This window comes from Nerophis lumbriciformis, linkage group LG11 (assembly GCF_033978685.3).
Source record: "Nerophis lumbriciformis linkage group LG11, RoL_Nlum_v2.1, whole genome shotgun sequence".
NCBI classification, from domain to species: domain Eukaryota; kingdom Metazoa; phylum Chordata; class Actinopteri; order Syngnathiformes; family Syngnathidae; genus Nerophis; species Nerophis lumbriciformis.
Genome location: NC_084558.2, coordinates 48,864,411 through 48,880,827, shown reverse-complemented (window position 1 = coordinate 48,880,827; position 16,417 = coordinate 48,864,411). Strand labels below are relative to the sequence as shown.

General features: G+C 39.1%; 1 protein-coding gene across 1 annotated transcript; it reads right to left on the bottom strand.

Moving 5' to 3' along the window:
* Nucleotides 1–5,054: 5,054 nt before the first annotated feature.
* f2rl1.1 (coagulation factor II (thrombin) receptor-like 1, tandem duplicate 1) lies at nucleotides 5,055–12,240 on the bottom strand. Its single transcript, XM_061966433.2, has 2 exons — nucleotides 11,202–12,240; nucleotides 5,055–8,829 (listed from the first exon to the last, which is right to left on the bottom strand). The coding sequence occupies exons 1-2, from the start codon at nucleotides 11,269–11,271 to the stop codon at nucleotides 7,766–7,768; spliced, it is 1,134 nt and encodes a 377-aa protein (XP_061822417.2). The 5' UTR covers nucleotides 11,272–12,240; the 3' UTR covers nucleotides 5,055–7,765.
* Between the last annotated feature and the right edge of the window lie 4,177 nt (nucleotides 12,241–16,417).

The following is a 16,417-nucleotide window of genomic DNA, read 5'->3' as shown; positions in this document are numbered from 1 at the left end:
TAGTTAATTAATTAATTTATTTATTTTTTAATATATTTTATTAATATTATTTTTTAATTTTCCCCTCCCTCAGGGGGGGGGCTCGGCGGGGCGGTTGCTGGTTGTTCCATCTCCATCGTTGGGGTCCCTGCGGGTGGGGTGGGTGGTTCCCGTGGCCCTGTGCCTGGGTGGTCCTGCGGCGGCCGGTTTGGGTGGGGTGGCCGGGGGCTGGCCTCGCCGCGCTCTCCGGGGGTGGGGGGTGGGCTCGTGGGGGCCCGGTTGCCGGTGGGGCGGGGGTGGTCTTCCCGTCCGGTTGCGGGGAGTCTCTGGGTCCCTCGGGCGGGGCGTCTCGCCTTTCTGCCCGTGTGGGGTGTGGTCTCTCGCTGGCTTGGGGTCTGGCTGTCCCCTGCTTTTCTCGTGCCCTGTCCTCTGCCGGGTGCGTCTGTCTGCGGCCTGCTGCTGGCCCTTGTGGGCGGTACGGTGGGTCGGGCTCTGGGGTTCCTGTCGCTGGCCGGCTTGGCTGCGTGGGGGCGGTGGTCCCTGGTTCCCTGGGCACCACGCCTCCTGTTTGTGGGTTGGGCTCTCGGGGGTGATGGGGCCGTGCTCTGGCTCCCACGCACTCTGGGAGTCGAATGTATTGTACATGCAAATTCACATATGCTCACATACGTACATAGGTACCTACGCTCCCACATACATACACAAATACAGTACATATTTACCTACCTAATGTTCGTACATCCACACGCACATTCAATATACAAACATACACATACACATACTGTACATATACATTCACTGTACAAACACATATACACATTCTGTACATATACATTCATTGTACAAACACATATACACATTCTGTACATATACAAGTACATATGCATACTTACACTCATGCACATAATCACGTTTCATCAAACATATATTAACGTTGTTGCCCTAGGGTAAACTGGGTGTAACACATGGCACACTGACAAAGCTTAACCTATTGTGACTATAACAATCTACAAGGTTAATGTAGGTTGCTTCTCTTTCTCCCCCACCATTTTTCTGCATTCTTTCGTATCTCAAGTTATCATTACGTATATGTATTGTTGCATTTAAACAACTGTATTGTTGATAATAAAGGTAAATTATTGGTATTGTTCATTATCAATAGCGCTATTTCTATTGGTATTTGTATTGATCCATTTGTAGTGTAATAATGCTCATTGTCATTTCTGTATTATTTTTTATTTTTCGCTAACTGCTTATTTGCTATTACTTTTACCATCATATTTGTACATGTCATATTTGCTGATGTTGCTCTATTGTTGTTGTTGTTGTTGTTTGCTGTTGTTGTTTTTGTCTCTCTGTCTAATCCCCCTCTTGTCCCCACAATTTCCCCCTCTGTCTTCTTTTTTTTTCTCTTTCTATCCCCTCCTGCTCCGGCCCGGCTGCACTAAATGATAATATAAATACATTTAATAAAGTCAAATACAAATAAGGCAACAAGAGAAGTATCCTACACTTCTCTTTTGTAAAGTAAATCTGAACAGCCGACATGGGCATCTACATCAACTATATGATTTGCCTGAGAAGCTGGACAGGACACAAAAAAATAAATAAAATAATAATAATAATAATAATAATAATTTTAGGATTTTTAAACACATATACCTTTTTACCTTTTAAATTCCTTCTTCTTCTTTCCTGACAATTTAAATCAATGTACAAGTAATTTTTATTTTATTTTATTGTAAAGAATAATAAATACATTTTAATTTAATTCTTCATTTTAGCTTCTGTTTTTTTCGAGTAAGAATATTTGTGAAATATTTCTTCAAACTTATTATGATTAAAATTCAAAAAAAATATTCTGGCAAATCTAGAAAATCTGTAGAATCAAATTTAAATCTTATTTCAAAGTCTTTTGAATTACTTTTAAAATTTTTGTTCTGGAAAATCTAGAATAAATAATGATTTGTCTTTGTTAGAAATATAGCTTGGTCCAATTTGTTATATATTCTAACAAAGTGCAGATTGGAGTTTAACCTATTTAAAACATGTCATCAAAATTCTAAAATGAATCTTAATCAGGAAAAAATCCTAATGATGTTCTATAAATTTTTTATTTATTTTTTTCAAAAAGATTCGAATTAGCTAGTTTTTCTCTTCTTTTTTTCGGTTGAATTTTGAATTTTAAAGAGTCGAAATTGAAGATAAACTATGTTTCAAAATGTAATTTTCTTTTTTTTCGTGTTTTCTCCTCTTTTAAACCGTTCAATTAAGTGTAAATATCATCAATTATTAATAATAACATAGAGTCAAAGGTAAATTGAGCAAATTGGCTATTTCTGGCAATTTATTTAAGTGTGTATCAGACTGGTAGCCCTTCGCATTAATCAGTACCCAAGAAGTAGCTCTTGGTTTCAAAAAGGTTGGTGACCCCTGCTTTAAAATGTAATATCGGAAATTATCGGTATCGGTTTTTTTAATTATCAGTATCGTTTTTTTGTTGTTGTTGTTTTTTTGTTTTTTTTAAATTAAATCAACATAAAAAACACAAGATACACTTACAAATAGTGCACCAACCCAAAAAAAACTCCCTCCCCCATTTACACTCATTCACACAAAAGGGTTGTTTCTTTCTGTTATTAATATTGTGGTTCCTACATTATATATCAATATATATCAATACAGTCTGCAAGAGATACAGTCCGTAAGCACACATGATTGTGCGTGCTGCTGGTCCACTAATAGTACTAACCTTTAACACTTAATTTTACTCATTTGCATTAATTACTAGTTTCTATGTACCTGTTTTTATATTGTTTTACTTTCTTTTTTATTCAAGAAAATGTTTTTAATTTATTTATCTTATTTTATTATTATTTTTTTTTTAAAGGACCTTATCTTCACCATACCTGGTTGTCCAAATTAGGCATAATGTGTTAATTCCACGACTGTATATATCGGTTGATATCAGTATCGTTTGATATTGGTATCGGTAATTAAGATTTGGACAATATCGGATATCGGCAAAAAGCCATTATCGGACATCCCTAAAACAAATACAAATGTGATGTACAAATAAATAAATATTTTGTATAAATAAGCGCGTATTTGTAAATATATTTTTGAGATTTGAAAATATATACAAATAAAATGTATAAATATAAAAATGTGACATACAAATAAATCAAGAATTTGTATAAATAAACGTGTATTTTTTAAATATATTTTTGAGATTTGAAAATATATACAAATAAAATGTATAAATATAAAAATGTGACATACAAATAAATCAAGAATTTGTATAAATAAACGTGTATTTTTTAAATATATTTTTGAGATTTGAAAATATATACAAATAAAATGTATAAATATAAAAATGTGACATACAAATAAATCAAGAATTTGTATAATAAACGTGTATTTTTTAAATATATTTTTGAGATTTGAAAATATATACAAATAAAATGTATAAATATAAAAATGTGACATACAAATAAATCAAGAATTTGTATAATAAACGTGTATTTTTTAAATATATTTTTGAGATTTGAAAATATATACAAATAAAATGTATAAATATAAAAATGTGACATACAAATAAACCAAGAATTTGTATAATAAACGTGTATTTTTTAAATATATTTTTGAGATTTGAAAATATATACAAATAAAATGTATAAATATAAAAATGTGACATACAAATAAATCAAGAATTTGTATAAATAAACGTGTATTTTTTAAATATATTTTTGAGATTTGAAAATATATACAAATAAAATGTATAAATATAAAAATGTGACATACAAATAAATCAAGAATTTGTATAATAAACGTGTATTTTTTAAATATATTTTTGAGATTTGAAAATATATACAAATAAAATGTATAAATATAAAAATGTGACATACAAATAAATCAAGAATTTGTATAAATAAACGTGTATTTTTTAAATATATTTTTGAGATTTGAATATAAATATGCTTGATTTTGTGCATATGTGGATCGCTTTCTTTGCTTTTGTGTCGATGAGACATTCCTCCCACAAACCAGATGCACAAATAAATGTGACCTACACACTGCCCTGAACAACCAGCAGAGGGCACTGCAGCCAGAGCGGTCTGGGTCACACAGCATTATATGCAGTATGTGCAAAATGCCCGGGGTACTTTGCACAAAAACAATCCACATCATTAAAGAGAGAACGCACAACGGGCCTGAGCTAGCTAACGTTAGCGTTGTATTAGCTAATGCTAATTTATCCAGTTAATCTGAAAGACCGTGCTAGCTGCTTATTTTATTGTATCAATGCCTTTTTGGCTACGTGCTAAGTAGCCTACAATAATAGAAATGAACAAACTATAAATAGATTTTATTTTTCATAAAAAAAAAAAAACATGTTTACTGTTACAATGTTAGCTATGTAGCCTACGGTACTGGAAATATTTAGTTTTATCGTCAAAATGTTCACATAATGTTATGACATATTAAACCATTTGACAATGAGTTTACTTTAGCGTATGCTAAGATTGCCGTTAGCTTTTTTTCTTTAGCTTCCTGCCAACTAGTCTATTATAAATAACTAATGCAAAATATAAAAATATAATAATATTCACTTAAAGTGACATAAACACACTATTAGCGCACATTTAAAACCGCTTGACATGCTAATATTGTCGTTAGCTCTTTTAGCTAGGTTTTAACTAGCCTGTTGAAAATAACTCGTGCAACACTGCAAATTATGAAAGAATTTTGGTTCTTTAATTTTTTTCAAATCACCAATACGCGTTTACATTGACATACACACATATAAAATGAGTCTAATCCTAATCGTGAACACTATACCGTATGCTAATAATGTGGTTAGCTTATTTTGGCTACGTGCTAAGTAGCCTACAATAATGAAATGGCTCACCACTACAAACTATAAAGAGATTTTATTTTTCATTCATTCAAAAAAAAAAAAAAAAAAAAAATGCTTACTGTTACAATTTTAGCTTGTTTAGCTATGTGCTATGTAGCCTACGATACTGGTACAAAGTATAATCAGATTTAAATTATTTTAGGTACCAAAAAAAAACAAACACATAATTGCTACAATATATTCATAACCATACACAATTAAAAACGATTTTAATATAAAGACTTTACCATAAGCTAATATTGTAATTAGCCTAGCTACATGCTAATTAGCCTACAGTTGACCATTAGTAATAGTGCACCGCTACAAACTATTAAAGGATTTTTAATCGTTTTATTAAAAATAAACTTCAACATGTTCACTTAAGGCCAGAGTGACATAAACACACACAATTAAAACCTTTGGGAGAAATTTCCCTCCTAAATGTGAACGCTTTAACATCCACGCATGCTAACGTTGTGGCTAGTCTGTTTAGCTACACGTGCTAAGTATTAAAAACACCACACAGCTGCTAACCACAACTACAATAACACGCATTTCAGTGAAAAATGATCAACTGAAAATGTGTATTGTATCTTTGTCCAAAAGTCCTGTATTTGGAGCTCCTTCTTTAGTGCAGTTGTACCTAATCTTGTGGCTCCTTAGCAAAAAACACAAACAAACAAAATGTACACGACATGACATTGTTGACATTTCCCCGAACACGAAACGTACTTTACTGTCATTCAAAACGCGGCTTTTCACAGACGTCACGGCACACCGATGAGAAATACGGTGAGCATAAAAAAGGCTCAAAAGTTACGATACTGCGCTGTAAACGGTTTAAACGCAAATTTTAAAGGACAACTCTGCGGATGCTAACATTGTGAGTGCTAACAGCGTTAATGCTAACACTGTCAATGCTAACAACGCTAATGCTAACAACGCTAATGCTAACACCGTCAATGCGAACACTGCCAATGCAAACACTACCAATGTTAACACTGTCAATGCTAACACTGTCAATGCTAACAAAGTTAATGCTAACAACGCTAATGCTAACACCGTCAATGTGAACACTCCCAATGCTAACATCGCTAATGCTAACAGAGTCAATGTGAACACTCCCGATGCTAACAACGCTAATGCTAGCACCGTCAATGCGAACACTCTTAATGCTAACGCTAATGCTGACACCGTCAATGCGAACACTCCTAATGCGAACACCGCTAATGCTAACGCCATCAATGCAAACACTGCCAATGTTAACACCGGTAATGCTAGCATTGCTATTGCGAACGCCCCCAGTGCTAACACCGCTAATGCTGACACCACCAATGAGAGCACTGCCAATGCTAACACCGCTGATGCTAACACTGTCCAAGCGAACACCGCCAATGTTAACACTGTCAATGCCAACACTGCCAATGCTAACAACGCTACTGCTAACAAAACTAATGCTAACAACACTAATGCTAACAACGCTAATGCTAACACCGTCAATGCGAACACTGCCAATGCAAACACTGCCAATGCAAACACTACCAATGTTAACACTGCCAATGCTAACACTGTCAATGCTAACAAAGCTAATGCTAAGAACGCTAATGCTAACACCGTCAATGTGAACACTCCCAATGTTAACACTGCCAATGCTAACAACACTAATGCTAACAACACTAATCTTAACAACGCTAATGCTAACACCGTTCATGCGAACACTGCCAATGTTAACACTGTCAATGCTAACACTGCCAATGCTAACAACGCTAATGCTAACAACACTAATGCTAACACCGTCAATGCGAACACTGCCAATGCTAACACTGCCAATGTTAACACTACCAATGTTAACACTGCCAATGCTAACACTGTCAATGCTAACAAAGCTAATGCTAAGAACGCTAATGCTAACACCGTCAATGTGAACACTCCCAATGCTAACACTGCCAATGTTAACACCGCCAATGCTAACACTGCCAATGCTAACAAAGCTAATGCTAACAACACTAATGCTAACACGTCAATGTGAACACTCCCAATGCTCACACTGCCAATGCTAACACAGCCAATGCTAACACTGCCAATTATAACAACGCTAATGCTAACAATGCTAATGCTAACAACGCTAATGCTAACACCGTCAATGTTAACACCGCCAATGCGAACACTCCCAATGCTAACACTGCCAATGCTAACAACGCTAACGCTAACAACACTAATGCTAACAACGCTAATGCTAACACCGTCAATGCGAACACTGCCAATGCTAACACTGCCAATGCAAACAACGCTAATGCTAACACTGTCAATGTGAACACTCCCAATGCTAACAACGCTAATGCTAACAACGCTAATGCTAACACGTCAATGTGAACACTCCCAATGCTAACACTGCCAATGCGAACACTGCCAATTATAACGCAAATGCTAAAAATGCTAATGCTAACACCGTCAATGTTAACACCGCCAATGCTAAGACTGCCAATGCTAACAAAGCTAATGCTAACAACACTAATGCTAACACCGTCAATGTTAACACCGCCAATGCGAACACTGCCAATTATAACAACGCTAATGCTAACAATGCTAACAACGCTAATGCTAACACCGTCAATGTTAACACCGCCAATGCGAACACTCCCAATGCTAACACTGCCAATTCTAACAAAGCTAATGCTAACAACACTAATGCTAACACGGTCAATGTGAACACTCCCAATGCTCACAACGCCAATGCTATCAATGCTAATGCTAACATCACTAATGCTAACACCGTCAATGCAAACACTCCTAATGCTAGCACTGCTAATGCTAACATTGCTATTGCTAACACCGCCAATGCGAACACTCCCAATGCCAACAACGCTAATGCTAACCCCGCTAATGCTAACACTGCGAGCTTCCCGTGTTGCCCCCGGAACTGGAGGTGTAAGTGTTGGTCTTCTTGGAGAACTTGAGGGCGCTGAAGGAGACCCGCATGCGCTCCACGGTGCGCTGGCTGCGGCACAGGAAGGTGTTCTTGACGTGCTGGCGGAAGTCGTCGGAGATGTAGTAGTAGACGAAGGGGTCGATGCAGCTGTTGAGGCTGGCCAGGCACAGGGAGGTGATGTAGAAGGCGTACATGTTGTTGCGGGCCTGGTTGAGGAGCAGCACGTAGTGCACCAGCAGCATGAGGTTGCTGGGCGTGAAGCACACCAGGAACATGACCACCACGGTCACGATCAGCACCACCGCCTTGCGCCGCTGCTTGCCCACCGTGGGGTCCGCCATGGTGCTGCGCAGCGCCCGCAGCATGAGCGCGTAGGTCACCACGCAAATTGCGGCGGGCAACACAAAGCCCACGGTGCCCATGGTCAAAAAGTAGCCCGCCGCCATCTTCCTCTGACCCGGGCGGGTGACGTCGTGGCAGGTGAGGATGTCCAGGTTGGCGATGTGGACCTGCTGGTCGTACAGGTAGAGAGGAACGGTGAGGAGCCACACCGCCGCCCAGATGCTGGCGCAGACGGCGCACGCCACGCTGGTCTCCCGCCGGCGCCGGGCCAGCGGGTCCACCACCACCCAGTAGCGCTGCACGCTGATGCAGGCGATGAACGCCATGGAGCAGTACATGTTCCCGTAGAAGAAGGCCACCAGAACCTTGCACAGGCCCTCGCCGTAGACCCAGTTGTTGCCGTTGAAGTGGTAGGCGATCTTCAGGGGCACCCAGATGACGAAGAGCAGGTCGGCCAGCGCCAGGTTGGCCATGTAGATGGAGGACGGGTGCTTCTTCTTGGTGCGGAACAGGAACACCCAGATGGCCATGGCGTTGGCGGGCAGGCCCACCACGAACACCACGATGTAGACCAGCGGCAGGAAGACGGTGGTCAGGCCGCTGGTCAGAGCCTCCTCCACCTGGGGGCCCACCAGCAGACCGTTGTCGGTCTCGGTGCCGGTCCACCCTCGCAGGTCGTCTAAGGGAGCGCAGAGGTGAAGCGTAAAAAAAATGAGCATTTGTTGTGGGGCTCCCAGCATTGTCCCACCCACAGAACCATCTGATTGGTTAGCAGAGCGGTAACAGCCAATCGGCAGTGCGTATTCAGAGCGCATGGAGTCAGTACTCCTGCGGTCTGGTGAGCAGAAAGGTGTTTAGCAGGTAAGCATAATTATAATAAACACCTCCCAGTCAACTACTAGTAACATCACTATGAGCCCGTTGACCTTCTAGAAACATAAGCGGCAGCTCAGCTCGCTCCTTGAGATGAAGGCTAATTAGCTTTTAGCGTAACGTTAGCTCATTTTGCGGTGTGTGCGTTACGGACAGCAAAGCCCTGTCTGTCTGAGAGAAAGACAAGCATTATTGACCTACAGTTAACAACTAAGTTATTTCACTTTACCTTTTTCTGTGTTGACTGAGCTGTGTTGAAGCAGCAAAAAAAGGACATTATGTTAAATGAAAAATTTCTGTCTCTGATAGTTGATATAATAATGTAACTGCATCATAAAGCCTACATGAACTTCGTGGTGTTCAGGGATGAATAGTCTCTCTCCAGACTATAAAAATGGGACCCTTTACCTCCCTGCTTGGCACTCAGCATCAAGGGTTGGAATTGGGGGTTAAATCACCAAAAATGATTCCCGGGCGCAGCCACCGCTGCTGCTTACTGCTCCCCTCACCTCTAGGGGGTGATCAAGGGTGATGGGTCAAATGCAGAGAATAATTTCGCCACACCTAGTGTGTGTGACAATCATTGGTACTTTAACTTTAACATATATATACATATAAGGGACGGCGTGGCGCAGTGGGAGAGTGGCCGTGCGCAACCCGAGGGTCACTGGTTCAATCCCCACCTAGTACCAACCTCGTCATGTCCGTTGTGTCCTGAGCAAGACACTTCACCCTTGCTCCTGATGGGTGCTGGTTAGCGCCTTGCATGGCAGCTCCCTCCATCAGTGTGTGAATGTGTGTGTGAATGGGTAAATGTGGAAGTAGTGTCAAAGCGCTTTGAGTACCTTGAAGGTAGAAAAGCGCTATACAAGTACAACCCATTTATTTATTTATTTATTATATATATATATATATATATACATACTGTATGTATGTTGTGGCAATATATATTTATATACACATATAGCAATGGGAGTGTATATTAAATGATTTAATAATTCATACTTTAGTACACACAATATATATTTTAGATGGAAAATAACAATAATTTTTATTTATTATTCAAAATACGTTTTTGGTTTTGAATATGTATGTTTAATATAAATTTACTATTTCATTTTATTTGAAATTATTTACAGTAAAATAGAAGTCTACTGTTTTGTTTTTAATTCAATATTCTGTTTCCGACTATATGGTGTGGAAGTGTATTACCCAGCCTCGTTTACCGCGGTTAATTGGTTACTTATAATTCAAATATTTTCATTTCAACTGTTTACATCCTTCCAAATAACATTTGTAACATTGGACATGAATTAACATTCTTAAGTCCCTTTTACACCCCTTTTTATTCCAATATAGTGGCTGAGCCAATCAGTGGCCACGATACTGAACAGTGCTGTAGTGTAGCTATTTTTACTTAATCTAACCATGTTTATACTCCAAAATGCTTAATTTGGTCAACAATGTTGACCAAATGCTTCAACACTCGCGATGTGGCGAAGCCGCGATGTTGTGTGACGATAGACGATAGTACGGTACGTTTAATAAAGTAAAAGCGCTCATGCTGCATTCAAAGACCTGCTCGGAAGTCGGAAGTATCCCACTCGCCAGGTACGACTTTCAGAACATTCCAGTTGAAAGTAAACAAAAAAAAAAACATGACTGACAAACGCAGTATGTGTGTGCTTTTTAGTGTTAGAGGATGATGTTGAAAACCCGACACAGTGCCCACAAATACATCTTTTGCGTGCTTTGTGTCGAGTTACAATAGAATCACACCACACTTTGGAGGTGAAAAAGTCAAATTTCCCAGCTACATTGAATGCAACAGGACCGCGGGGGGAGAGTAAAGTCGCTGCGGAAAATACTAACAATAAAACAGGGACAAAAGGTCAGTTAAAAACAATATTTTTATTGACTTATTCGTACACTTAACTTTTACACTTGAAACAGTCTTAGCGCCTATTTTGCCCGCCTAAACCTTCCGTACCCGAAACAGGAAGCGAGGGGGGCGGGGGAAGTACATCCGGTCACGTGACGGCACTGATTCACTCACTTACAAATAAACACTTCATACTTTTATATGAAAAGTTGCGCTGCGATAACACAAGAAACATTTTATCCGAGCGTAAAGGTGACTTTTCGAGCAGCCGTGAAGGTAAAAAGGCTGGAACTCACCTGTGTCACACGAGCAGGTGCGTAGGGCAGAAAGAAGCAGGAGAAGCCGACAAAGAGTTCCAACAGTCATGGCGGCGTGTGGAACAACAACAACAATAACAATATCTGCGTGTGGAAGAAGAACAACAACAGCAACAGTAATGTCCGCGGGCGTGGCGCCTTGTCGTCGCCTCACCTTTCACCAGGTAAGACAGGTGGCGTCTGAAGGGGGCGGGGGGAGGCGGGTCGACACAAATACTGATTCAGAGGGTGGTATCAGTACGGGGGCGATACTATAGCCCGATATGGTCGATATTTTTAAAGTTGTGTTCAATGTTTGAATGTTTAAAAAAAAAAATGCTGTATTATTCCTATTGGTACTTTGATAATAATAATATTAATAGTAATAGACTTTATTTGTAAAAAGCAATTTACATTGAGCAAACAACCTCAAAGTGCTACAGCAGGGGTGCTCACACTTTTTCTGCAGGCGAGCTACTTTTCAATTGATCAAGTCGTGGGGATCTACCTCATTCATATATATCATTTATATTTACTTATTTATGAAATATATGTTTTTGTTAACAAGTTAAAGGTGTTTAATGATAATGCAAGCATGTTTAACACATATAGTTAATATTGTTAATACATTAAAGGTGTTTAATGATAATACAAGTATGTTTAATACATATAGTTAATATTGTTAACAAGTTAAAGGTGTTTAAAGATAATGCAAGCATGTTTAACACATATACCGTATTTTCCGCACTATTAGCCGCACCTAAAAACCACAAATTTACTCAAAAGCTGACAGTGCGGCTTTTAACCCGGTGCGCTTTATATATGGATTAATATTACGATTCATTTTCATCAAGTTTCGATCTCGCAACTTTGGTAAACAGCCGCCATCTTTTTTCCCGGTAGAACAGGAAGCGCTTCTTCTTCTACGCAAGCAACCGCCAAGGTAAGCACCCGCCCCCATAGAACAGGAAGCGCTTCTTCTTCTACTGTAAGCAACCACCCGCCCGCGTAGAAGAAGAAAAAGCGCGCGGATATACCGTACGTTTCATTTCCTTTGTGTGTTTACATCTGTAAAGACCACAAAATGGCTCCTACTAAGCGTCAGGGATCCGGTTCATGAAAAGACGCAATCTCTCCATCCGCACACGGATTACTATTTCACAGCAACTGATATTCCTGTGAACCGCACTGTGGATACAACGGGAGCACGTACGGTGAATATTCGCACCACAGGGAATGAGAAGTCATCCTTCACTGTGGTTCTAGCTTGCCATGCTAATGGCCAGAAACTTCCACCCATGGTGATATTCAAAAGGAAGACCTTGCCAAAAGAGACCTTTCCAGCCGGCGTCATCATAAAAGCTAACTCGAAGGGATGGATGAAGAAAAGATGAGCGAGTGGTTAAGGTAAGTTTAAGTTTACGCGAAGAGGCCGGGTGGCTTTTTTCACGCAGCTCTGTCCATGTTGATATACGTATGTTTGTGATTGCACATTTGCGTACATTTTGGGAGTGAACAGAGTTGTTAGAACGCTGGTTTTTAATATATTATTAAAGTTTGACTGACCTATCTGACTGTTTTTTTGACATTCCTTTAGCGCAGTTAGATGCGGCTTACAACGCCGGGCGGCTTATAGGTGGACAAAGTTTTGAAATATGCCGTTCATTGAAGGCGCGGCTTTTAACCCAGGGCGCCTTATGGTGCGGAAAATACGGTAGTTAATATTGTTAACAAGTTAAAGGTGGTTAAAAATAATACAAGCATGTTTAACACAAATAGTTAATATTGTTAACAACTTAAAGGTGGTTAAAGATAAAACAAGCATGTTTAACACATATAGTTAATATTGTTAACAACTTAAAGGTGTTTAAAGATAAAACAAGCATGTTTAACACATATAGTTAATATTGTTAACAACTTAAAGGTGGTTAAAGATAATACAAGCATGTTTAACACATAAAGTTAATATTGTTAACAACTTAAAGGTGGTTAAAGATAATACAAGCATGTTTAACACATAAAGTTAATATTGTTAACAACTTAAAGGTGGTTAAAGGTAATACAAGCATGTTTAACACATATAGATTCCTTTCTTTCATGAAGACAAGAATATAAGTTGGTGTATTACCTGATTCTGATGACTTGCATTGATTGGAATCAGACAGTGGTGATGATAACGTCCGCATTTTCGAATGGAGGAGAAAAAAAGTCCTCCTTTCTGTCCAATACCACATGAAAGTGGTTGGTTTTTGGCATCTTATTTGTCCAGCTTCCGTACTCCTTTGTAGACACTTTACAAGAAATACATTGTCGGCAAACTCCGTAGCTTGCTAGCTTGTGCACGCCAGCTTTCTGAGACTCTTATTTTGGTAGCGCAGGCAGGATGAAGCAGAGCTTTTATTGTGCAACTGTGCAGTCGGTCTTTGGAGTTTTGACGACAGGTACGGCGCCAGAGTCTGTTGAAATAAAGTGTTTCTCGCCTTCCAGTCGGTAATTTTAATGATCTGGCAGCAGCCAGCGTCATCTCAGAAGACCCTCGGGTGCCGTGAATGTCAATCAAGTGACGAAAGTGACGTCATAGTGAAGATTTATGATCGTTCATTTTTAGGACTATTTTTTTAATGCCTGGCTGGTGATCGACTGACACACCCTCCGAGATCGACCGGTAGATCGCGATCGACGTAATGAGCACCCCTGTGCTACAGTGTATTAAAAAAAAAAAATTAAAAATTTAATCTGCAAGCAGCGATGGACGGGACCGACTTTGAGGGCTCATAAAATCCAAACCGGAGCAGTAATTAAAACTCTTTCATCAACTTTTAATCAGAAGGGTTCAATCTCTCTCCTGTGCTAGTTTGAAGCCGACACGACAAACGCGCTCAGAGGAGATAATGTTTGAAAAAAGGTGACTGTTTTTACTCAACTTTTGTTTTGAAGGGGGAATTGCAAACTTCCTGTTGATTTTTGCTGGGGGTTGTCAGTGTATGAAATCTAGGTCTAAGTGAGACCTACATGGAGGTTTTTGTTTCATGTCTCTACGACATTCCTACTGGGAGTTAGAGGCAGTTTTGTCTGTGTTTTCTTCCTAGGGGGCGCTAGAGCGCAATTTTGAGTTTTGGTTTTTTGAATAGATCACAATTTTCCCCAGTCCTGATGTGTGTGTCCAATTTGGTGAGTTTTGAAGCATGTTAAGGGGGTCAAATTACAGCTCAAAGAGGCGGCGGTATAATAATAATAAAACGCTAGAAATACAATAGGGTCCTCTGTTCCAAAAAGATAATAAAAAAATAAAAAAATTAAAACTAGAACAGCCTAATAGCTAGAACAGTGGTTCTTAATCTTGTTGGAGGATACCGAACCCCACCACTTTCATATGCGCATTCGCCGAAGCCTTCTTTAGTGAAAAAAATAATAAATACATTTCTAATTCAAGACAAAGTTATATGTTTTTTTTTTTAGTGGTGCACAAAATGAAGCGTGCATGAACATCACCTTGTTCAAAGAACACAACCAACACCGTGCATGAACTCACAACAAATTACACACCTGCAAATCAGATGGAATATTAGAGGGAACATTGTTTGGGGGTATTCATAATACGCCGATAGGGAGAAGTTTTTATTCACACGATGAGTCGGGTGTGTCTTGACCTCCGCGGTGGAGGCTCCGCTGAACCCCTAGGGTTCGATCAAACCCAGGCTAAGAACCACTGAGCTAGAACTAGTATGCATATATCTAAATTAAAAAAAAGGCTTTTTAAAAGAGAAGGGTTTTTAAGCCTTTTTAAAAGCATCCACAGTCTGTGGTGCCCTCAGGTGGTCAGGGAGAGCGTTCCACAGACTGGGAGTGGCCGAGCAGAAAGCCCGGTCTCCCATTGTCTTCGGAGGTTAGCCTGTCCGGAGCGGAGGTGTTAATAATAATAATAATATTTTTTATTTGTAAAAAGCACTTTACAATAAGAAAACAACCTCAAAGTGCTACAGAGTATTAAAAAAAAATAAATAAAAAAATACAAATAAATAAAAATTAAAACTAGAACAGCCTAATAGCTAGAACTAGTATGCTTATATCTAAAAAAAAAAATTGTTTTTTTTTAAAAAGAAGGGTTTTTAAGCCTTTTTTTAAAAGCATCCACAGTCTGTGGTGCCCTCAGGTGGTCAGGGAGAGCGTTCCACAGACTGGGAGCGGCGGAGCAGAAAGCCCGGTCTCCCATAGTTCGTAGCTTTGTCCTTGGAGGTTGGAGGGGGTTAGCCTGTCCGGAGCGGAGGTGTTAATAATAATAATAATAATATATGTTATTTGTAAAAAGCACTTTACATTGAGCCAACAACCTCAAAGTGCTACAGTGTATTAAAAAAAAAAAAAAAGATAATAAAAATACATGAAAATTAAAGCTAGAACAGTCTAATAGCTAGAACTAGTATGCATATATCTAAAAAAAAAAAAGAGGCTTTTTTTTAAAAAAAGAAAAGAAAAAAAAGAAGGGTTTTTAAGCCTTTTTTAAAAGCATCCACAGTCTGTGGTGCCCTCAGGTGGTCAGGGAGAGCGTTCCACAGACTGGGAGCGGCCGAGCAGAAAGCCCGGTCTCCCATTGTCCGGAGCTTTGTCCTCGGAGGTTGGAAGAGGCTAGCCTGTCCGGAGCGGAGGTGTTAATAATAATAATAATAATATTTTTTATTTGTAAAAAGCACTTTACATTGAGCAAACAACCTCAAAGGGCTACAGTGTATTAAAAAAAAAAATAATAAAAATAAAAACTAGAACAGCCTAATAGCAAGAATTAGTATGCATATACCTAGAAAAAAAAGCCTGTGTACCCCGCCTTCCGCCCGAATGCAGCTGAGATAGGCTCCAGCACCCCCCGCGACCCCAAAATGGACAAGCGGTAGAAAATGTATGTATGTATGTATGTATATATATATATATATATATATATATATATGTGTGTGTATATATATATATATATATATATATATATATGTGTGTATATATATGTATATATCTATATATGTGTATATATATAGATATATCTATATATGTATATAAAGTATCTGTATCAATATCGGTAGTTGGCAAAAATGCCCTGATATTTACTTGCTATGGGACCGCCCACACCCGACAGCTGGCTTTCGCACTTTGGTGACGTCACACGAACCGTCTGTTTACATGCCTTCATTTGACTACAGTGCCCCAACTACTTTCACTATCTGAATAAT